This window comes from Penicillium alfredii (assembly GCF_028826965.1).
Source record: "Penicillium alfredii strain IBT 34128 chromosome Unknown utg000007l_segment0_segment0, whole genome shotgun sequence".
NCBI classification, from domain to species: Eukaryota; Fungi; Ascomycota; class Eurotiomycetes; order Eurotiales; family Aspergillaceae; genus Penicillium; species Penicillium alfredii.
In genome coordinates, this window is record NW_026622704.1 from 1,873,311 (window position 1) to 1,895,386 (window position 22,076).

Consider the following 22,076-nt stretch of genomic DNA (forward strand, 5'->3'; position numbering starts at 1 on the left):
ATTACTCTTCAAGACTCAATTTTGCTCGAACAGAGCGGATATCATAGCTAAGATACAGTACCACTAGAGCGTTAGCGGGCGCTTCGTCGGTAGCGACACGCCAACGTGCTGGAAGGTAGGGACATCGAGGTATAAACCCATTCCAGGCATTTAACGGAGACTGGCCAGACGGCGGCTCTGCACCTCACCCAGGGCACGGCTGCCGCTCACGAATGCGACCGCACCGACGGCGGCGGCCGCGGGCAGGGTCTGGAACAAGTTCCAAGTAGTATAGTAGAGGAAGAAAACGCCCTCGAACGAGACGAGAGACGCAAGGAAGACGGCATGGGGGAGAGGAGACGACTTGAAAGCGGTGGACAGGTGGTTGACGTTGGTGCCGAGGAAGAGCCACTATATGATGAAAGCTGTTAGCTAGCGCACGACCACTGTCGGCATCCGAACAAAGTCTTACCAAACCAGCCAGAAGCGGAAGAGCAGCGCCGACCAGACCCACAAAAGCCAGAGTAATGATTACGGCCGGGCTTGAGGGGTCGTCTCTGAAGATGTGGTGGATCTCGGGCAGTTTGCCATATCGTGCGGGCTCGATGGTCGGCACGGCCTCGTCGGGGTTGCGGGCGATCGAAAGCTTGAACGCAGACTTGTCATATGCTTCGGAGGTGCCCAAAGAACCAATCACCACACGCGCATCAACCGGGTCCGACAGGGAGAGGAATTGGATTGGGAGGTTCTTTTGGGTCTGGAGAAGAGATATTGTGAGCTGCGCTCCGGGCAGCACTCCCAAGGTGTACATACCAATTCCACTCTCGACTTGCCACTTTCTTTGACAGTAAAGGGATAGGAAATGTCCAGTCCAGTCTGGTCATCCTTCAGCAGGAGGAAAGCCTGGTGTGGCCGCTTTGGGGAGCTTCCTTCCTGCGTTGTCAACGTGACGCGCAAGGTGTCGACGGTGGCTAGCGAGATGGGCTTGGACAGCGGCTTGGAAGCAGAGAGTCTATCGCAATCCCAAATTAGCTTGAGAACACCCGAATTGACTAGGATATGCATACTCTTCCTTGAGTCCGCTGTTGACACCGGCGCCCTTGGATTGAACGGCCACCGTGGCATCAGTAAAGCCCCAAGCAGACGCAGCCGCCGCGGGCAGGGCAGCCGAAGCCAGGAGGCAGAAAGGAACAGTGGCCTGCCACAGATGCATATTGAAAAGAAACAATAGGGAAATCCACAATCCACAATGGCCTGAGCTTGACGGAGGTTGGGGTTTGGGAGAGTAGCAGAATAAAGGCGGACAGGGAAGCCGATAAGCGCCGATCGACTTAGCCCTAATTTCTTTCCTGCTCGACCTCAACTCTTGCGATTCCGAGTTCCCTTGCAGCGGCTCCACGTCGGGACTAAAACCCTTCAATTGTCGTTTTTCAGCAGTGCCTTCGGGTACTGTGGCTTTGATCTGGTGAGTCCTTGTGCTGTCAACCCTGGCCCTAAATGCCCTTCCCCTTCCATGGCACGGCGGAATTTCTGACGTCGGCCCTGGTTTCGCCGTGGGCTTCTTCACGCCTCCGTTCGTTGATTGGATTTGATGAATGCCTTGGAATTTATTCATTCTATTCATCTTAGGGCTTGTTGCCTTTAAACCCTTTCATTTTCCCACGAATAAACAACTGACAATTCCGCGTACTTCCAGACGACTAATCATGCCCCCCAAAAAGGGCCGCAAATCCATGCCAGCGCACATCAACGCTTCCACTTTAACTCCCTCCCGACGGTCACCTCGAGTTCCTCCTTCAAGCAAAAGCATCACAGAGAGTGCTCAATCCTCCAAAACCCTAGCCATGCCTGCCGCAACTCCATCCGAGAACACCAGCAACTTCCGCTACTACAACCCTAATTCCCCTTCAACCAGTCACCGATCCCGCCCCTCAACACCAGAAGCCCCCTCCACACGTCGACGAGCCTTTCAGTCACGGCCTTCACGTCTCTCCACGGTACACACACCTGCCGCGGACACACCGAGTTCCAGTCAAGGTAGCCGAATGACACGGCGAATGACGGCTCTCGAAACCCCCAACAACCAACTGTCAGACAACGAGATCCCAGACAGCGTGGAAACCACAAGCTGGTCATACAATCAGTACATGGGCGATTTGGGACTCAACGGAACAACGGACGATCCCACATCACCTACTAGTGCCTCTTCGCTTGGGACCAGATCAGCCCGGGTCCGCAAGCCCACTATGCGAGCAATGGAGGCATTGGAATCTGGGCAGAAGAAGGCCCGTGTCAAACGCTCCCGACTTTCCAGTCCATCCAAGGACACCATGCAGCGAATGGCCTCGGCTAGGGCTGCGAAGAACGCCAAAAATGCGAGACGATCAAAGAAAACGAAGAATCTGGACAAAGCGCAGAAGCCTGTCCGCAAAGGCGCCAACATCAATGTGGATGTGGCTGGAAAGAAGATGTACGAGCTGGTCGTTCTTGCCCTGACCTCCGATATTGAGCTCCCTTCGGCCCCGACCCAATTTTTCGCGGAGAAACGGAGCGAATTCGAGCGACAGCAGCTTGAGGCTCTTAACAACGATGACCCAACCTCAGGAGATGTGGAAATGAATGAAGGAGTGGCTGACAACGTGCCCGAAGAAGTAGCTGAAGAAGTAGCCGAAGAAGTTGACAGCACGGGTACGCACGCCTTCCAGAAATACGCCAAAAAGTCATCTCCCCAGATTGATGCCGATGGCTGGACTCACACTGGTCGCGTCAATGAACACGGCGAAGAGATTGTCTTGATGCCGCCGCACCACAACCCGTATCGCTCACCCCACACCTACGTCGACGAGAACCTTCCTATGCCACCCGTGCGAGCCCGATCGGACTTGCAGGCCCAACGTGATGATGCTATGGGATACCCGCCACTCCTGGGCGACCGCAACATTCCATTCGATGTGCAGTCGCAGTTCTTGTGCGAGGACGTGTCTGAACAAAAGACACGGGCGCAGGTCCGCGACGAGGCCCGACGAAACCGAGCAAGGTCGATCGATACCCCCGCCATCACCAAAAAGCCGCGCGCCCGTAAGCGTCGTCTGGCAGAGTCAGCCACCGCCGAGGTGGATGCCGCCCCTCCCCACCGCAATGCCAACCAGAATGGCGATTGCAAGTCCAAGAGACGTCGTCACACTGAGCCGGAACCAACTGCAACTTCTGTCACCACCCCTTCTCCCAAGACCTCGACCACCAAAGCCGCCAAGAAGGCGAAGCAGTCGGAACAGGCGCAGGTGACCCCTGGGGAAGACAAGAAGCCGAAGGTGCAGCGGCTTCGTTTGACTCTGAAGCCAGCCGACGATGAGCCTGAGGCCCCGACCGAGGAACCTCCAGCCAAGAAACCCTTGGCTGTCACCAAGGCCAAGAAGCGCGGCGCCGTCATGGAGAACGAGGCCGAGCCCAAGCGACAGCGTGTCGCCTTCAAGCCCGAGGCAGAAGGCCCGGTACCCAATCATCGCCAGCGCGCAGCAACCACGACGCCGACCGGGGCCAAGGGCAAGAAGCAAGAGGCAGACGCCGCTGTTGAGCCGAAGAAAGCGCTCAACTCAGAGAAGAAGCCAGCTTCGGCAAAGGGGGACAAGGGGCAGAAGTCAGGTGAAAGGAAAGCCAACGGCAAAGCCGACGCCTCACCCAAGCGTCGACAGGGAGTGTCTAAGCCTGCGACCCCCAACCCCGAGTCGGATGCGGTGGCCAAGGGACGTGGTCGTGCCTCGTCTGTCCCCACGGGACGTCGAGGCCGACGAGCCAACTAAACGGCAACTGTGGGAGGCTTTTTGGAGATCACGACGGATCTCCATTTCTCAATTCATGCCAATGTCCGATTACGAGTTTCTTTTGTTTGGTAATCAGCAAGCACGGGAAGGGCAATCATGAAATCCCGATCGCATAGCGTGGTGTTTGAGTCCCGGGCTGCTCTTTGTTTACTCGGAATTTCCGCTTTGTCTGCTTTTATTCTTACTTTACTTTTCATCCCGTATTGTGATACCAACCCATATTGCTCGTTGTTCTTGCATTAGCTTATGACTGTAAGGATGTTACTATCTGTGATCTTGCTGTAGAGGACTTCATTATTGTATTTCTGGTATGGATGCTGAAGTTGTGCGGATCTTGAGCCCTAATTTCTTTTGCGGATTCTTTTCACTCCCCCACCTTAACTAGGTATATCTAGGGTTTCTATGTTTAAAATATCTGACCTTCGCCTCGCTTAGGCGGCTTTGAAAGATATAGTAGGGAACAAAAATGATATTTAAAAGGCTTATTAAGTAAATTCTATTCTATTTATAGGGTTTAATTCTTTATTAAATATATAGATAGCTATTTTACTACTACTACTACTACTACTATTATTTTATTTAATTTCTCTCTTTATTTTCTAATCTATTTTCTAGTCCATTTTCTAGTCCTGTTTTAATCTTTTTTTTATGTCTCTACTTTCTACTTTCTTTCTTTCTTTTCAAACAAAGATTTACGACTGTACCGGCTATAGAGGGTCATAAGAGTGAATCACGTACGGGGTAACGAAGTCGAATCCCCCAGTTTTCTGCAACCCACTTCCCATCTTATATTATTAAATATCGTGAGGTGTTAGGTATTGTAGTGAACTCTCGCAATTTTGATTGATTGGCATTCTAAGCTAACTAACAAAAGAAGACTATGAAAATCGGACTTCGGTTGCTCCAGTTACCGCACGAATGTCGTTGAAGAGGTCTTCGACGTGGGTGAAATAAGCAATGTGGTCGAACTCCAAGCCCCCGAACATCAACCCAAGCACCCCTCCACCCCGTGTAAATACGAAGGAGCCTGAGTCCCCTCGGAGTGCAAAAGGTTTGCCCTCAATTCCCATGATTTGGTGCTCAAGTGTCGGTACCTTGACCTCCTCGTCCTTATCATTGAGGACGGTTGCGATGCGAGCAACCCTGAGGCCATTGAAAACACCCTCAGACTTTCCAGAGCGATACCCCTTCATAAAGATTCCGCGCCCATGGAGGTCTATCCGAGTTTCAGGCGTGCTCAAAAATCCGAGGCCATCGACCTGTGCAACATTAGTCTGGCAAAACATACTATCGGGCAGGAACAGGGGAAGAGTTCTTACAGAATTAGAGCCTTTACGATCATCACGAACTCGGATCAAGGCCCAGTCCATGTTGGTCAGGTCTGGGTCATCCTGCACTGTCTTTTGATCCTGGACCAATTGGGAACGTATAACTTTGTAGCCGGACGCAGCAGCCACATGGCCAAGAATCTGCTCAGGGTGATCACGAAAGTCCCAGATATCCTGTTGGAAACTGCGAGAAGCCGCGATCTCCTCCTTTAAAAGGTGGTAGTTGTTTTGGCCAATTTCGCTCAGCTCGGTCAACAATCCATCCGGCTCTAGCAAGGCGCCTTTTTGGTACAGCGGCTCATCTTCAACCGACTTGATGCGATCTTGAAGTTTTTCGAGCTCTTCATCAATGCCACGCCCACTCGGGTGGTTGACTTGTAGATATAGTTTGGCGACCGGGTCATCCGCTCTCACGCCATTTCGTATCCAAGCCATCATTTCTAAAACGGATAGTTAGTCATTAATAACAGACAAGAATCGCAGGCTGACAGCACTGACGAGAACGATATGTGGCATCAATGTCTTTGGACTCAAGGTCTTCCTTGCTGGGGATAACACAATGGAAGCATGTGATTGCAAATTGTACCCAATCGCCCCTGACTGGATTCTTCAGCTCGAGAAATCCTCCAAGACTTCCGCTTCTCTTGTTGTCCTGGGCAAGAGCAAGGCTCTCACCAATTATGGCAGGCCCGCGGAGAACAGCACGGCTGAGTCCAGTATTTTTGGTCCAACCCGTCCCCATCCATTCTTCATCTTTGCTGATTTCCACGGCCACCATAGACAGATTGTATCGATCAAGAATACCGACGATCAGCTCTCGAGTAGGTTTCCAGTCTCGGATGCTGGTTGTGTCGACAATGACAAGAACGGTTGGGGGGTTATCCATTATTTCCTGGCTTCTCCCTCGTCGGTAGCACCCTACCATCTTCATGCCAGTGAGGTCGAGCTCCTCCAGCATGGTTTTGAGAAAAGAGTCCCAGAATGAAAAGATCGAATCTGTTTTCAGAACGGGAAACATCTTCGGTGGGTTGAAGACTTCAGGATCGGCGATCTCCACAGAAACATTCTGAATATCGTGTGCAACCAAGTAAGAATGGATGTCTTTGGCTGCCTCCAGCCATTTCCGGTCCACTGTTTCGCGATTTGCATAAACCAAGGCAGTTGGAGTAGGACTGGCTTCCGGGTTGAAACGAGACTTTCGTCCAACGAAGTTGACCATCCGTGGGCGAATCTCATGCTTGGCGAGGATCGTGTAGACTTGGTCGTGGATCGGGCGGCTTCTGGAGCCCATGAGTCTCTCGAACAAGGAATGGGATTCGGGAAATGCGAAAGTTTCGGTCGGGATCGAGCACAGGTATGGTCCGCCAACTCGGAGGTCCTCGTTGGTGAAACCGTCGAAGGTGATTTTTCCTTCGTCATCACTCGATCCTCGATTCCGTCTCCTCCGACCATCTCTGTTTAGGTTTCCAGATTCGTCACTGTAAGCTCTTGGTCGGTGACGTTTGCGGCTGTGGCGCTCAAGGCTCTCTTCATCTGCTCCCTGACGTTTAACCACCGTAGGTGAGGCGTAAGTGAGCTCGAAATCCGAGCCTCGCGACTTGGTCCGAGTCAAGGATGTTGCCATTTTTGTTGCAACAGAGCAATAGAAGTCAGGAAACGAAGAGGAAGAAAGAAGGGAGTTAAGGTCAAGAGAAAGAGAAGGAAACAGAAAAGAGGAGATGGAATAGAGAGAGAAAGAACAAAAGTGAACAAGGAGACAAGGAGAGAAAGAGTTATTGATGACAGTGAGGTAGAGCTTGACTAAAGTCTAACGTCAAAGATAAATGGTGAGGCGATAAGTGCACAAGAGGACAAGAAAGATGGTGAGGGTAGAAAGAAGAAGAAGAAGGCAGGAGTCAACAAGAAGCTTTATATAGCCTTTGGGACGGAGTTTGCCAGGGTAGCAAATAGAAAGTATAACGCTCCTTCACTTATTCAAGAAAGGCTTAGTATCTATAGCCGCATCCTAATTAAGAAGACTTGATTATAACTAATAGCGAAGTTGTATTAAGTTCTAGTTCTATAATTTCAATCTTAGCAAACTTAATAAGGGATACCGATTAAGTGTATTTACTATTTTTAAACATCTTTCTACCCCTTATTCCAAACAGTATTTTGCCTCAGGCATCAAAAGATACAATCAGGCACCCACCCGATATCTCCACTTGGCGTCTTTGCCTCCGTCTTTTCCATTTCCATCGGACTATGTAACTCCACGCTCAATTCCTTTTCTCTTCAACTAAACTCAAAACATGCCTTCTAAAACCCCCAACCTCTTTTCCCACAAGAACTTCCGCGTCGTGGATCCAAACAATATGCCCGAGCGCCCAGCACCACAGCCGCAACGACAGCCACCACGCGCAGCCCAGGGACAGCCAGATATCCGGCAGACGAAGCAGTACAAAGTTGCGGCGCGGCGGTAAGTATCCGTTTTTTTTTTTTTTTTTTTAATTCTGCTCCTATACCACTCCTTCTATATTCAAAGTTTTAACCCGGATGTTTGACTTGATATGCATTCTATTCGGTGATTATTTGAGCTAACCTATGTCTAGGTGGACCTCAATGATGGTGGGGTTGCCGGTTTTGATGTATACTTCCTACATGCTCTATGAACGAGGTTCGTCCTGTCATTTCGGTCCCCTGTGGGTGGGCCACCAGGGTATTAACTTGTCCTCCCTAGTGTATGGTGAGAAGAGTCCCAGACGACTAGGAGAGCGAGAGCAACGGCAGGAACCTTCTTCCTAGAACAAGAAAAGGATGGCACTAAATGTATGATAAAGAGCGATTTCATGTATCGCAGATGCGAGAAACTATGTCCCAAACTTAAGACCATTTTGTTAAATGAGAGCCCCATGCTATATATAAGTACCTGAATTCCGAAAATGTAGAGCAAAAGGAGAAAGGAAGTTAACTTGTACCTTTCGCAATAATAAATAGCTTTCGCATAAGAATAGAGACCATGTATATCCTGATAATGATGCCCGAAAAAATTTCAATTCAATAGATACATAGATAGCTTCCTAGTCTGATTTATCATCCGGAGTGCAGCCGTGGCCATCACAAATGGCCTTTTCATTCTGACAAGTGTACGCGTCATTATCCTCCCCACACATGAGCGGTTCCAGCGATTGTTCAAGCCCGCCAATTCCTTGGTATTCTAGGAGGCACCAGTTATCGCCTTCATGCCATGGGTTGTTGGTGGGGATGCCGTTTGAACTACTTTGGGGGTCGCAGCTTGACCAGCACTGGCGAGGGTGTTGGTTTGTAGAGCAGGCCTTCGCAACCGCATCTCGCTTCACTAGAGGGCCTATAAATCGCAGAAAGAAGACATTGGTTAGAGACATAACAAGAATAGGGGGTGTTGGGGGAGGGGGGCGTCGCTTACCAGGAACGGCGACAACGCAGGTGGCTGCCATCATGGCGAGGAGGATATTCGTGGTGAATTGCATCTTTGCTGAGGATAAAAAACAAGAGCACAATCAACGGATTTGAAGATGGGTTTTATTTTGTTTGTAGATGGGATGGGGGGAAAGCAAATCAATCAACAAGCAAAGCGACGAGTCAATATATATACACAAAAGCCCTTACGGTCCCCTCAAAATGCGCCTAACCATCAATTTATCTCCGTCGCGAAACTGACTCGCTGGTGCCTTCCTGCCGCTATATCGATTGACCAGGTCGTATTTACTGACTCGTAGGGGAGTCGATCTCCTACCGCAATGGGGGTTGGGCCCCCAAAATCAAAACTGTCAGTAATAAGCCGCCCCTAACTAACGTGCCCAGGGGCCAGAACAAAGAGATGGCCCGGGAGTCTATCCATGAGTGGGAAGGGATAGGGGTATAAGAAGTCGGTGACACAATGGTCATTGGAATGAATGGAGAGCGCAATTTTATGTGGTGAAGCAGGCACTAATTTGAAATAAATTGAGTGAAGAGAAGGCTACAGGAGATAATTATATCACTCACTATTATTTTCTTACCCTTTGCTTGAGATGGTATCAAAAATTGAACAAATTTCTATATCTTGATACACCTGAACTGTTGCTATATCTATAAACCAAGACCTAGGATCTCATCCTTCCCAAGCATTGTCCACCGCAACACCAAACTTTCAAAGTCACCAGGGGGTACAGCATTCTCTTTTGATGCATGTTCCAGAGCTAGTGGCGCTGGAGGCAAAACCGACATAGACGACGGTGTCTGGGCTATCTTGTCAGCGAGGACATCAACATAACGGTCTTTTCGTCTAGCCCGGCCACTTCCGCGTCTGCGAACCGGGGGACCATCCAATAACAGATGATCGATTTGGTCTGCATGACTCAGTGACTCTTCAGACCGAGAATGATTCGTTGAACCACTGGCCGGAAGCAAGGCAGTCGAGCCAGTGGCAGCAGATTGGTGTCTGTTATAAAAGGCACTCGATGGCACGTTGATGCAGGACACTTTCGGCTCTGAAATGGGCATTGGGTATGAACTTCGACAGGGGCGACCAGAACCCTTGGGAGGGGGAACAAGACCTGGAGCAGGACGAGAAGACGGACGGGGAGGAGGCGGCGGTACATAAGGCACGTCCTTTTTCCTGGCCCACTTCTGTAGCTCGTGGTCGTAGTAAAATAAGCTCTCCTGGCCAAGCTTGGCTTTTATAGGCCCACTAGCGGTGTCGGTATTTGTCCTGTTGCTTCCGAGCCAGCCGGCGAATTCCCACGATCTTTTGCTTTGTCGGGCTATAAGAGAAGTCAGGGGAGACTGTGACTCGAGAGTGTCCAGGGAGCTTTACCATCTGCCTCGGCGGCCTTTATGAATGCCTCGTCTGCTTCGCGTGCCCTCTGATCGGCTGCAGCTTTGGCCCAGCGACGATAATTATCATTGTCTTCGGATGAACTGTCGTCAATCGCTTCTACTGTTGGCTTTTTGGTCTCCGGAAAGCCAATGCTCACGGGTTCGCTCCATGTCGGCGGCTTTTGAGAATGAATTCCAGAAGGAGGCGGAGGAGCGTTGGAGACCGGTTCTCTGCCCAGGTCAGTATTCCACATATTAAGCCAGCGATGAAATCCCACATGATGGAGAAAAAGTGAACGCACTCAAAAAGTGAAGCATCAAAGCGCCCAAGAACCGAGTTCCCATGCGTGAGCTGAAACCGGACAACCTCGGTATCATGAATGCCCAACACGCCTTTCTTGATTCTGCTATGGCGGCTGGTTTCCAGCTTGGATTTACAAGAATCGACTTCATGGACCATTTTCTGGATCAGCACATTGTACTCCCCGAGCTCGTCGAGCTCCTCCGAATCCTGCTTTTGCGGGAGTGGCGTCTCATTCAACGTAGAGCCTGTGGATGTTTTCGAAAGCTGACTGCTGTTATCAGTCTGCGCCCTCGTTCCAAACTCGGTTGGTTGAGGTGACGGCGACTCGTCTTTTTGCTTTTCTTCCAAGAGTCTCTCTATCAAAGTGCGCTGTTCATGAAGCATTGTTGGGACATGGCTACTGTTTCACATTAAAAAAAGAAACAAAGAAGGGAAATGAAAAACACGGGAATATAACTTACTTGCGCACTTGCCCAGCATACATAATAACATTCAGCAAGAGCAGCATAGCCGACTTGAGCCTCTCCAGATTTTGCTTCAAGAGATCCAAATCAGTCTCGATCAACACATTGCGAAAAGAGTCCGCTGCCTGCTGCAAACGAGACTTTTTCGGCAGATCCGTATGTCTAATCATATCCTGAATCTGTCGAAGCACCTCCTCGCACTGAGTGAGGATGTGGCGTGCAGTACGAAACGCCTCTTCCGAACAAAGCTTGGATTGCTCATCAGACGCCAAGCTCTCGCCTAGCTCACGGAGAATGGCACATGTCAGAGCAACATCGCTGGACAGGTTCTGAATAGATTGCGAGGCGTTTTTCATGCGTCGGTAGGAGGAGAACAGCTTGACGGATAGTTTTGTGCCCAGGTCTGCGATCTGGATGATCCCCGCTGCGATGCCAACGGCCTCGAGTCCGGACATGGCGCTGTCTTTGAACTATATGAATGTTTGAAGCGATTTACACAGAGACAGAGTGCAGGACATGAGGCTGAAGTTGGGTGTTGTGGCTGTGTCTTGTGTGCGCTTAGATGTTGATCATGGTGGGGTTGGCTGTGGACATGATCATTGTTTGGCATTTTTACTCAAATGGCATCAAATACTTTGATTAATCTTATAATTTGCTAAAACGAAAAAGAAATTAAACGATACAAATAGTATCCCCCAGTGCCGGAATAGTATCACTATAAATGCTGAGAGTTAAGGCCTTCATCCCATCTCTATAGTAAAGAACAGGCTAATGATATAACTATATATTTGAAACTTATTTATTGGAACTTTGTATCTTAACAATAGCAGCAGTTTCTGCAGGAAGACAGAATCCAGATAGCATTAAGTATACGGCCGTTGTCTTTCCAGTGGACTCTCTAACTCATTCACCTCATTCCTGCCACTCAACTCACTAACCGCAGTCCCATTGCTCAGCTCAACGACACGATAGCCCTCTGGAAGCTCAGCCACGAGCGTGCCACCAGGCGGTTGAGGACCCGGATTTATAGATGATTCCGTCATGGACGTCGACGGCTTCTCCCGCTCTTTAAAGGGGCCTAAACCAGGACCCGGCATTGCTGGCGGTGCATATCCCATGCTTCCACCCGCAGCAGCTTTTTGTTCTTGATGGCATCGACCAAACCAGTACAAGGCACTTCCGATGATCGCAACACCCCCGACGACACCAATCACGATTCCCGCAATTGCGCCCCCAGAGAGCGAGGATTTAGAAGAGGAGGACGAAGAAGGGCTCGATGTAGACGATGTCGCAGATTCACTACTCGTCGTCGTAGTAGTAGTTGGAGTCTGGTCCGACGACACAGTTGTAGTCAACGAAGGCGTATCATCAACCTTGAACGACCGAATAGGTTCCGATGCGTTTTTCCCAAGCCAATGCGTTGCCCGTCCCCCGGGAGTACCGGCGCAGTCGCTGTTCCCGTACAGGTAAATGGTGAAGGGCTCTTCTTCGGCGTCCCATTCGAACTGTTTACCTTGCGGGTTGTGGATCTGCTTGCAGGGCTGGCTGTGGTGGCCATCTTCGACGGCGGGGACGTTGGTTGCGTTTCTCCAGACGAATGTCCATGCGTGTGTTGGTGGTATTAAGGAGAAGAAGGTGAGGGCATGGAATGCCAGGAATACTAGCTGTAGCCGCCTCATGAGTGGTGAGTATAGGAGGGAATCCATTATATCTTTTAATGTCAACTCCAGGGAAGGGAGGTGTGAATGTGAATAATATTCGCGATCTCGATTTTTTTTCCCCTAAATTCTTCCCAAGAACTGTCCAAAGCCGCCTCGTATTCTGACAGCCAACTGCCATCCTTGCATGCTCTGATCATTGCTTGTCCTGGCAATAGATCAGCAGTCACTTTCTCGGATCCTCCCATTCTGGCACTCCGTAAACTCTCAATTGGACTGGGCTGAGTGGACTGGACTTAAAAAAGTGGGTGAGAGTGATTATCAGTCGATTGTCTCTCTGGACTTGTTGCAGGCTGCCGAGAATATCATGACGAGTTGTATGCCTTTGACCATTGCCTAATATACCCGGTGAATACGAGTTTCTGTACAACGAGGTTAATGTCCTTGTTATAAAATTAAGGCAGCCACCCGGGAGACTGGTTAAGAAAGGCGGTAAATTCTGGCTGGCTTCGAAAGGCAAATGTGTGGAAGAGAGAACCCTAGCCAAGCATGTTAGGTGGCGCCCAGAATTACAATGTGCCAACATCCTTGCAACGACCCTCGTGTTGACGTGCCAAGACAGGATGCTCGCCCATATACGAAGAAAAGACTTTTGTGGCTGATGGATATCTGCCCAGAGAGAATCAATTATCTGGGGAAAAGGTTTATATCTGCGAGGGTGTATATGTCAATGAGCCACACGGTTGGTGGATCACCCCTGGGGGATATCACATCTCTACAGGTAGCCTGTGCTTCTAAATGTCTTTGCAGATGCAAGTTTGTCACTAATGGGTCTGACCTTCTCTTGAATAAGAGTAAATAGGCATTGTCAGTCATCACATTGCATTGGTTGCAGACCGGCTCTAAAATATCCATAGCTACCTTCGTCCCAGGGACATTTTCACATCTAGAATAATCCCAAACCACCCATATCTTGCCAGTGCTGGGATGAAAGTAGAGGCAGCAGCAGCAAATTGACAACATGTATACAATCCAAATGGTGGTATCCGGAAGAAAACCAAAAAAGAAATAATATGAATCAGAAAGTAAACATGAGACCATATCGTCATGCAGAATCATAGCTCACTAAGACCAAGCTCACTCAAAAGCCGTCCAATGCCGCTTTACCCGGCTACGCCCTGTATCGGAACGTGGTGATCGCCTGACCCCGCCGACGGCGGAGGAATGGTCGCTGTGCCGCTGCCGACACTAGAGGGCTTGCCACTACGTTCACGCATGCGACGGCCCTCCATCAGACCACGCAGACCACGCTTCTGAAGACCAATGACGCTGCTCAGATCCCCGGTCCAGATCTCACGGTGCGGACGGCGCAATTCGGCCTCAGTATCGCAGCGCTGGTGACCGGAGCGGGACCGCGAACTGCCCTCGTCGCCGCTGACGAATTCCGAGTCGGACTGGCTAAAGCTCGCGCTGGAGGCCGAGGTTGCTGTGCTGGCGTTGCTGATGGAATCCTCGCGATCGCGTTGTGCGCTGCGCTGGCGGGCCTGCTCTTGCGACAACGAAGTGTCGATGCGGAGAGATGGGAGGCCACGTGCAAAGTTCGTGAGATCACCTGTGCTGCTGGCCGCAGAGCGTGATACCCCGCCGTGCTCTGTGTCGGATGAGTCGGAGGCTATGAGCTCACTGTGGTAGGATGCAGCGCCCTCTGCGACGGCTGGTGCAGAACCATTCCGGAGCGCGTTACCATTCAGAGCTTCTAGCGTGCCACCCAGTCCGCTGGTGAATCCGGTGCCGCGGCCCCCGCCGGCGGCCATCGCGGCTGCATTGAACACAGCGGCGGCATTGCGCCCATCAAGAACCTGGTGAAGTCGCTCCACGGTCGCCTCCAGCAGCCCACTCACCTGGTACGGGCGTGCAAGTTGGAGAAGAGAGCAGAGGATTTGCGGTGTACACAGAGAGGAGCCTGCTGGGGGCAGGGCAGAGGTGTAGAGGAATTGCACGAACACTTGGAGAGTGAGGATGGTGTGCGGGAGGTACAACACGCGCGGTCGGGAGGTTGGCGTCAAGCTGTGGGCGGAGGGAGATTCCAGGTTCTCGAGCAAGGACTTGGAGGGGACAGAAGGGTTGACAAGGGTTGTCGCATTGGAGTAGGTGCTGTTGTGCCCGATCGATGGGGTAATGGTGATGCTCGAGTTGCGGCTGGGATGCATTTGCGACGGGCGAAGGGTTGCGGCTTCCGTGGCGTCTCCTTCCGACGATTCGCGTAGGAGTTGGATGAAATAAGGACCCCAGCGCCGGGTGAGAAGACGGGAGTTGACAGGTATGCGCTCTCCTCCCACAGCCTGCAACTCCATGTCGGCCATCTCCGGCAAAGTCAGCGCAAGCTTGCCGAGCTCATTCGACGCGGAAGATAACGGCCGCCCACCCGAGGTTAATTGGAACAGCTTTTGCTGCAACGACGCAGGCACACATGGCGCACTGTTCGATTTATATCCCGACGTTGATGACGTGTGGCATGAGTTGTTGTAGAGCCCAAAGGCCTCCAGTTCTACCAGGCACACGTGCGAGAAGTTGATCCGACGATGGTTATAGTCATCAACCAGGCTTCGCTTCCGATGTCCCAGAATGACAAAGGTATTGCGGCGAGGCCAAAGAACCCCGCGATTCCAACTCCCATGGCCAAAGACCGAGCCGCCGGCATCAATACGACCCCAGGCCAATGTCTTCAGGTCGAGGGCCCAAAGTGCATACTCCTGCTTCGAGGAGGTCAGGTACGTACCACTCACAACGAAGTGGCCGTTGGTAATACCGCCATTAGGAAACCTCAGACCAGGTGGGGAGGCCTGGCTCTGCATTGGTCGCTCAACAAGACGCCCGTCCGGCAGGCGTACCTGCAGTTCCAGCTTGACATCCAGGAAGTTATAGTTAGAGTAGATGAGCATGGGACAACCTGGCGACTCGGAACGCTCGATTGGTTGGTGTGATTCCCGGTCTGGGGCGGCAGAGCCAATTTCAGAGACATCCATATCCACCAGCGGCGAGACGACACTGCGGTACGCGCCACAGCTCCGTCCCAGAGGGCTAGTGTTGGTCCACTTGAGACTGCGGAGGTTGAACACGCTGATCTGTTCAATATAATGATTGGAGCTGTCCTGACCACCAACGACCACCATCTCTGCACCACCAAAACCATCAATGTCCACACCAATCGAGCCTTGGTGGGGGTTGGTGGACGCGGGGTTGTGATGGATGGCTGACAGCGGTGCACTGGCTGATGTGAAGCAGGCCCTTGACGGAAGTATGGTCGCGCAGTGTGCATATCGCCCTTGCGGAGACTCATGTGCTGAGACCCGCGTCCATGCCCGCGATGGAACGTCGAAGATGTGAATGTCCGACATGACCACAACTTCCGACTGGGATTCTGATGTGGACGCCGTAGGGTTCGCCGGGTCTTTGGGGGAGCTGGGTACAGGCGACATGCCTCCGTAGCAGACGAGCTTGTTGTCCCCCAGGGCACACATGCTGTGGAAGTAGCGTGGCGGTGGCACATCTCCGCCGGCCTCGATCTTAGTCCAATGCCGCCGGATCAGGTCCAACTCGTACAGATCCGACGTTAACTTCGGGCGACTGCGTGAGAGGACCCGACCTCCGTAGACATAGAGCCTGTCGCCCAAAATTGTCGTGGTGGCTCCCACGAGAGGGTGTGGCTCCTTGCCGGTTGTGCGGCGCACATTGCACACCAATCCTGAGAGGTTGATAGGCCCGGACGCCGGTTGTTGGTGGAGTGATGGAGACACGCCCGCGGCCGAGGGATCCTGGTTCGCATCCATATACCCCAGACTAGACTGACTCCTCGACATTATGGCGAGGGGGGGCCGAGTTCCTTCCCGCTCTCACTGAAACCCGGTGAAATGTGGACAGCCGTCAAGAGGCTCTCTGTTGCTCGTTCGCCCAATCGATGCCCAGCCCGTCGCATATGCCGGTATCCCTCCTCGATTTTGCCCGGGAATATAATAGCCGGAGTTGATCGGCCACGCTGATCGCACGGTACAGTTGTTGCGGCGCGAGTCGTGGCTCGTCTGTGGGTCAGGAAAAAGAGTGTGGGTTTTCCCCGCTGCGTTCGAGGCCGGTGGGTGACGCCAGGCACCAGGTCTCGCCAGGCAGACAGGGTCAATGCGAGACAAATGCAGACAGCTCTGCCGAGTTTCGCGGTGGAGAGGTGACGAAAGGGTCAAACGGGGAGACGGTGGATCGGCACGAAAAAGGGTGAGACCGCCCTTTTTCGCGGGTTGTGGGGGCGACCCCATCCGTTGATACTTCCCACCGGCAATTCGCTGCATAGTCTAATGCAGAGGAGCTATGGAATATTTGCAGAGTAAGACTAACACTTTCCAGGACATGCAGCCAACAGTGACCGACAGAGAGTGGCAAGACGTCGCGTTCGCGCTGTTCGGAATGCCGAAGGCCGGGCTACCGTTGGATGACATAGGTGCAGTGTCTAGAAGCCATGGATAGTTTCCCTGCATGATTTATAGCTCATCAACAACCATAGCCTCTACATCCCGATCTTGAAATATCGCTACTCAAACTACTTGCATAATCTCTTCAATTCTTCATGATGCCCTCACTCGGCCGTGCTCTAATCACCATCGCCGCCATCTCCAACGTCATCTCTCCTTTCCTAGCCGACTTCAACCACACCCACATCTATAACCCGCGATGGACGGGACACGCGAAATACCACACCGGCCAAACACTGTCCTTCGGGGTGCTGCTGGGCATCTCGACTCTCTACTACACCTGGAAAGAGCCGCGGGGCAAACCCGAGTCCTTGTGGGTCGCGGCATGGCTCGGCACGATGTACTGGGTGACCTCCCTCAGCGCGGTCTTGTATCCCAATACCAAGGCAGTCGATCCCGAGTTTGGGGATGGGTTTCCACAGTTGTGGGTCAACACGGCGCATCTGACGTTTGTCTGGGGCGGACTCTATCTGGCGCTGGCTCGGGAGGGAGCTCGGCAGAAGAGGGAGTAAATTGATGGTAATCATGGTGAGGAGATGAGATGAAAAGGATGCAACGTTGATGTATATTTGGTCAGTAATGTGATGTTTAGTGTGACTTATCTGGCATTTGTCAGGTTATCGCGGAAACCGTAAAGGGTTCTATACTTTGCTAACGGGTTTAGAGAGAAAATGCAATGAGAATATAGGACTCAGGAAAGCCAGGATAAAGTAGAAATTTTACCGTGAAATATAGAACTGAATCCCTTTTCAGACAACTCCAGTCAGACCGCCTACAACTTTTAATAGAAAACGGCAGTATAAAGATAGTACAAAAAGTTCCGAGTAGCTCTAGTGCAGTGCTTAGGTGGCGCATTTCTACGGTGGCATTGCATTTATTAGGCACGTCTACAGCAAGAATTGTTGGATCAAGCAGAGATCATAGCATATTGGTATCAAAAGGGCTAGGCGCCTGAGCCAAATCTCAAATCACTTTCGGGAATTTTCACATCATATCATTAGACCCTTTAATCATTCTTGAGGTTGGTGAAGCGGAGGTAACTGTAATAGATATGTTAACAGAGCAATTTAAAAAAACACCAGAGAAAGAACTAAACACTTACGGCTTCACCTCGCGGATCTCACCGAACTTCTTCTTGGCGTCCTCAGTGGAAACCGGAGGCGGGATGACCACGTCGTCACCGGGCAGCCAGTTGATGGGGGTGGCAACGCCAACCTTGTCGGTAGTCTGGAGCGCATCCACGACACGCAGGACCTCGGCGGTGTTACGACCAGTGGAGGCGGGGTAGGTCAGGATCAGACGGATCTTCTTGCTGGGGTCGATGATGAAGACGGAGCGGATGGTCAGGGCCAGGCCCTTGGAGTCGACGTTGGTGGTGTCCTGGTAGTCGACCATGTCGTACTGGTGGGCAACCTTGCGCTCCGGGTCGGAGATGATGGGGAACTTGAGGCTGGAGCCGCTGACCTCGTCGATGTCCTTGATCCAGCGGTGGTGGGAGTCGACACCGTTGGCACTCTGGGGGGGATTGTTAGCTTGGGAGTGGTTTGGTTGATCAAGGTCTATATTTTAACTGACCAGACCGATCAGCTGAACACCACGGGCAGTGAACTCGGGCTCGAGCTTGGCAAAGGCACCGAGCTCGGTGGTACAGATGGGGGTGAAGTCATCGGGGTGGGAGAACAGGATGGTCCACTTGTCACCAATGAAGTTGTGGAAGTTGATGGGACCAGTGGAGGTCTCAGCATCGAAGTTGGGGGCAGTCGAGCCCAGACGGAGACTGGAGATGTGGTCAGTATGGAGAGAACGGGAGTTCTAGCTACTACTAGATAGTAGTAGATAGCTAACTCACTGAGGCAAGCACTTACGGAGGAGCACGGTCAGCCATTGTGGAAGAGTGTGGAGAGGGAGAGAGGTGAAGTGAACAGAATAGAATGAAGATGGAGATAGAAAGAAACAGGAAGAGACGGGGTTCAAATAAATGCCCCTCCAAGGTTTGTATGGAGATCGACTTACTTCATCCGGCTGGCTGTCGGTGATCACGCAATTGCACGAAGGCAGGGCGGTGATTGGCTTCCCACACAAGTGGGCTGTTTAGCGTGCCTGATGCAATTCTTCTACTTACTGCCATTAAACAACTATTACTTTTTCTATTACTATTACTATTACTATTACTATTACCACTAGTTAATATAATAATATATGGTAGTATGGTCCCCCGGAACCCCTCACTTCCCCGTCCCTGGCACCTGGTTTCACCTTGGACATTTGTGATCTATTTCTATCTATATCGAGATACTTGAGATATGCAACGCACTTCCCCCTTGACCAAGTTCTCACCCCAAATTATCGGCCGAAGCATTCATGCTCAGGTTAAGTCGGCCGATAGTTTACTAGAGTGGGCCAATGGCAATTCAAAGGGATGGCGCAATTCGATGGTGACATTGAGGCCTGCCCACCGAAAGAACTTATCAGACAGCCTCAGCAGTAGACCTCTCTGGCCCGGTCCGCCCGATTATTCACTGGAATCAAGCATATTATTCACTAGATACTCCATGCTCAACTGCTCAGGTGAACCTAGAAGTGGGGCTCTTCGGTGGGGCGTCGGCATGCTTTGATAGCGGCATCTATGTAAACCTTTCAGGGTTTCGCTCTCGCAGTTTGCTTAGATATCGGGAAGACGAAGATTAGCCATAGCATAAGAACAGTCATAGTAAATACCATTTTGTAGTGGGCTCTTTTGACCTCAGTCCACTGCCTATTATCATGGATATTACCCGAAGTCAAAGATTTTGCGACTGGGTAGAGCTATGGACTATCTGTGAATGGGCTGAGTTAATTGCAGCTCGTACCTTCACCGAGAAAGTGGCTTGTCAAGCTTGTTTCGGTCATACATCTGGCCAGCCGCTAGCCCTATCTAAGCCTACCATCGACGACCGGTCTGAGTGGTAAATAACGTTGCTCTTGAAGCATTGACATTCTTGAAAAAAGTTATGATCATGTAGCTTTGAACCAATAGTTCTTATAAATTTTGTAAAAAATGAATACATATTGAAATATGTCTAAGTAGTACTTTGGTCAGGGTTTAAGTCTGCCAATGTTTTCTGGCCTAGATAGTCTTAATCGTGCAAAAGAAAAATAACAATAACAATACCTAAGCAAAACAAAGTAAGATGAAAAAGAAAAAGAAAGATCAAGTTAATAAGTTAACACGTCAATGCATTTTCTCATGAAATAAGTGAACCCTACAATGGTAACAATCCATATCACCCCCTTAATGGATCATTTTGAGATAAGATGACACAAAATAAACAGTATACTACAGAACTTCCCTTCACTTCCAGTCTCCTCTTAATAATTCATCTCATGCACCCCTAAATCAAGACTCGGGTATGTGCAGCTCTACAATCTCCAGTCCATGGCCAGTCACGTGTGGCCCCGGGACCCACACCCGCGTCGAGGACCAGCGCAAACAAAAAGCCTCGTGAGATGCGATTTTGGGCAGACCTTGGTTCGGGACTGTCTGATAGTTCAATTTGCTCGTGAAAAAAAGGGGGGTTCGGTATACCATCCCATCTCTCTCTTCCCATTTCTTCCCTTGCCCACCTTTTGCCGTTTATCCATCCGTGCGACCCATAATCCGATCGGACAAAATGCCGCCCAAGCGCAAATCCGAGGACGCGGCAGTCGTCAACCCCAGTGACCTTACTCCAGCAAAACAGCCGCACAACATCTCATCGAGCAGTCCGGGGTCCGGTGAAGGCGCATCCCAGGTAAGCATTGTCTACGCGCGCGCCCCCCGAGTCATTTGGGCCGGCAGGAACTCAGCGGGTCATCAATTCTTGTTGATTGTCCCCGAGTACAGACGAAAACCAAAGGCCAAAGGCAAGAAAACTGATACTGGCTACACAGGTCGCCGCAACCCCGCAGACAGGCGAGAAGAGAAAGCGCGGCCGTCCGCGCAAGTATCCCGACGGCTCGACACCCAAACCCGCCTCTGATGGACCGAAGCGAGGACGCGGCCGCCCTCGCAAGGTCGTCTCGGAGACACAGACTGGTACGACGCCCTCGCCTGGGCCTAAGAAAGGCCGCGGACGTCCTCGCAAGGAGCCAGGTACGCTATCTGGCTATTCAGGGGTACCATGATACTTATCATCGGGAATATCTTTCTTATAGGTTCCGCTACTCCTGCCGCTCCTATCCCCAAGCCCAAGAAGAAGGATGGCCGTGGGAGGCCGCGCAAAAACCCGCCGCCCAATGGCACTGCTCAATACACTGAGTCGCCCTTTGTGTCTGCTGGGTTGGAAGTGCCCCCGAGGATGCAGCTCGTTCTTACTGGCTCATGAAGGCTGAGCCCGAGTCTCGCTTGGAAAAGGGAGTTGATGTGAAGTTTTCCATTGACGATCTGGCTGCTGCTAAAACACCAGAGCCCTGGGATGGTATGTGTGCTCGGCCTCGCAAACAGACCAAGGATTGATTGCTGACTTTTGATCTAGGAGTTCGCAACCCTATTGGTAAGATGCTCATGTGAACATCCAATGGTTTCAATATGACTCGGCTCACAATTTGCCAGCACGAAACCTCATGCGCGATATGAAGAAAGGAGACCACGCGTTCTTCTATCACTCCAATTGCAAGGTTCCCGGTGTAGTTGGAATCATGGAGATTGTTCAGGAGCATTCCGTTGATGGTGGGTTATTCTCACAACATACCCCTGGATCATATATCTGACAGGCTGTTGCAGAATCCGCTTTTGACCCCGCGCACCCATACTATGACTCCAAGGCCGACCGCGATGACCCCAAGTGGGTGGTGGTGCATGTCGAACACCGCCGCAAGCTCAAGAATCAAGTCACGCTGAATGACCTCAAGTCTCACGCCCACCCGGGCCAGCCACTCGAGAATCTCCAAACGCTCAAGCAAACGCGGCTCAGCGTGTCCTCCGTAACCCCGGCGCAATGGCGCTTCATCCTGGGGTTGGCGGGCGAGGACCCACAAGAGGTGTCTCAATCGCTAGCCGGCCAGGCTACCAAAGCGGATTCAACCTCCCCCAGCATCGAGAGCGAGGAGGAGTAGGCGACCGGAGAAGGAAATTGGACAATATGCGATCAACAAGCGGGATTCGTCTTTTATAACATTCCAAGAGAAAACAAAAACCCAAAATATTTTCGATTGATGGCGTCGGAT

General features: G+C 51.3%; 11 protein-coding genes across 11 annotated transcripts; 4 read left to right on the forward strand and 7 right to left on the reverse strand.

Moving 5' to 3' along the window:
- Nucleotides 1–150: 150 nt before the first annotated feature.
- On the reverse strand, nt 151–1,192 carry NUU61_005346 (putative oligosaccharyltransferase subunit ribophorin II; the record flags this gene model as incomplete). The annotated part of the gene is made up of 4 exons (XM_056655928.1): nt 151–390; nt 452–736; nt 793–991; nt 1,047–1,192. The coding sequence occupies 4 exons, from the start codon at nt 1,190–1,192 to the stop codon at nt 151–153; spliced, it is 870 nt and encodes a 289-aa protein (XP_056511541.1).
- Nucleotides 1,193–1,685: 493 nt separating this feature from the next.
- Nucleotides 1,686–3,779, forward strand: NUU61_005347 (putative GPI-anchored cell surface glycoprotein; the record flags this gene model as incomplete). Its single annotated transcript, XM_056655929.1, has 1 exon — nt 1,686–3,779. The coding sequence occupies one exon, from the start codon at nt 1,686–1,688 to the stop codon at nt 3,777–3,779; it is 2,094 nt and encodes a 697-aa protein (XP_056511542.1).
- An 899-nt stretch (nt 3,780–4,678) lies between these two features.
- On the reverse strand, nt 4,679–6,752 carry NUU61_005348 (uncharacterized protein; the record flags this gene model as incomplete). Its single annotated transcript, XM_056655930.1, has 3 exons — nt 4,679–5,059; nt 5,120–5,568; nt 5,627–6,752. The coding sequence occupies 3 exons, from the start codon at nt 6,750–6,752 to the stop codon at nt 4,679–4,681; spliced, it is 1,956 nt and encodes a 651-aa protein (XP_056511543.1).
- Nucleotides 6,753–7,419: 667 nt separating this feature from the next.
- NUU61_005349 (uncharacterized protein) lies at nt 7,420–7,912 on the forward strand (the record flags this gene model as incomplete). The annotated part of the gene is made up of 3 exons (XM_056655931.1): nt 7,420–7,586; nt 7,720–7,784; nt 7,848–7,912. The coding sequence occupies 3 exons, from the start codon at nt 7,420–7,422 to the stop codon at nt 7,910–7,912; spliced, it is 297 nt and encodes a 98-aa protein (XP_056511544.1).
- A 275-nt stretch (nt 7,913–8,187) lies between these two features.
- Nucleotides 8,188–8,616, reverse strand: NUU61_005350 (uncharacterized protein; the record flags this gene model as incomplete). The annotated part of the gene is made up of 1 exon (XM_056655932.1): nt 8,188–8,616. The coding sequence occupies one exon, from the start codon at nt 8,614–8,616 to the stop codon at nt 8,188–8,190; it is 429 nt and encodes a 142-aa protein (XP_056511545.1).
- A 1,287-nt stretch (nt 8,617–9,903) lies between these two features.
- On the reverse strand, nt 9,904–11,169 carry NUU61_005351 (uncharacterized protein; the record flags this gene model as incomplete). The annotated part of the gene is made up of 3 exons (XM_056655933.1): nt 9,904–10,177; nt 10,249–10,602; nt 10,712–11,169. 3 exons carry the CDS (start codon nt 11,167–11,169, stop codon nt 9,904–9,906), a joined length of 1,086 nt encoding a protein of 361 aa, XP_056511546.1.
- Nucleotides 11,170–11,577: 408 nt separating this feature from the next.
- Nucleotides 11,578–12,393, reverse strand: NUU61_005352 (uncharacterized protein; the record flags this gene model as incomplete). The annotated part of the gene is made up of 1 exon (XM_056655934.1): nt 11,578–12,393. The coding sequence occupies one exon, from the start codon at nt 12,391–12,393 to the stop codon at nt 11,578–11,580; it is 816 nt and encodes a 271-aa protein (XP_056511547.1).
- Nucleotides 12,394–13,535: 1,142 nt separating this feature from the next.
- Nucleotides 13,536–16,232, reverse strand: NUU61_005353 (putative regulatory protein Ral2; the record flags this gene model as incomplete). The annotated part of the gene is made up of 1 exon (XM_056655935.1): nt 13,536–16,232. The coding sequence occupies one exon, from the start codon at nt 16,230–16,232 to the stop codon at nt 13,536–13,538; it is 2,697 nt and encodes an 898-aa protein (XP_056511548.1).
- Nucleotides 16,233–16,990: 758 nt separating this feature from the next.
- Nucleotides 16,991–17,404, forward strand: NUU61_005354 (uncharacterized protein; the record flags this gene model as incomplete). Its single annotated transcript, XM_056655936.1, has 1 exon — nt 16,991–17,404. The coding sequence occupies one exon, from the start codon at nt 16,991–16,993 to the stop codon at nt 17,402–17,404; it is 414 nt and encodes a 137-aa protein (XP_056511549.1).
- Nucleotides 17,405–17,898: 494 nt separating this feature from the next.
- Nucleotides 17,899–18,777, reverse strand: NUU61_005355 (peroxiredoxin; the record flags this gene model as incomplete). The annotated part of the gene is made up of 4 exons (XM_056655937.1): nt 17,899–17,932; nt 17,995–18,407; nt 18,468–18,669; nt 18,758–18,777. 4 exons carry the CDS (start codon nt 18,775–18,777, stop codon nt 17,899–17,901), a joined length of 669 nt encoding a protein of 222 aa, XP_056511550.1.
- A 1,765-nt stretch (nt 18,778–20,542) lies between these two features.
- Nucleotides 20,543–21,965, forward strand: NUU61_005356 (EVE domain-containing protein; the record flags this gene model as incomplete). The annotated part of the gene is made up of 6 exons (XM_056655938.1): nt 20,543–20,662; nt 20,802–21,003; nt 21,066–21,178; nt 21,238–21,328; nt 21,409–21,579; nt 21,634–21,965. 6 exons carry the CDS (start codon nt 20,543–20,545, stop codon nt 21,963–21,965), a joined length of 1,029 nt encoding a protein of 342 aa, XP_056511551.1.
- Nucleotides 21,966–22,076: the final 111 nt, after the last annotated feature.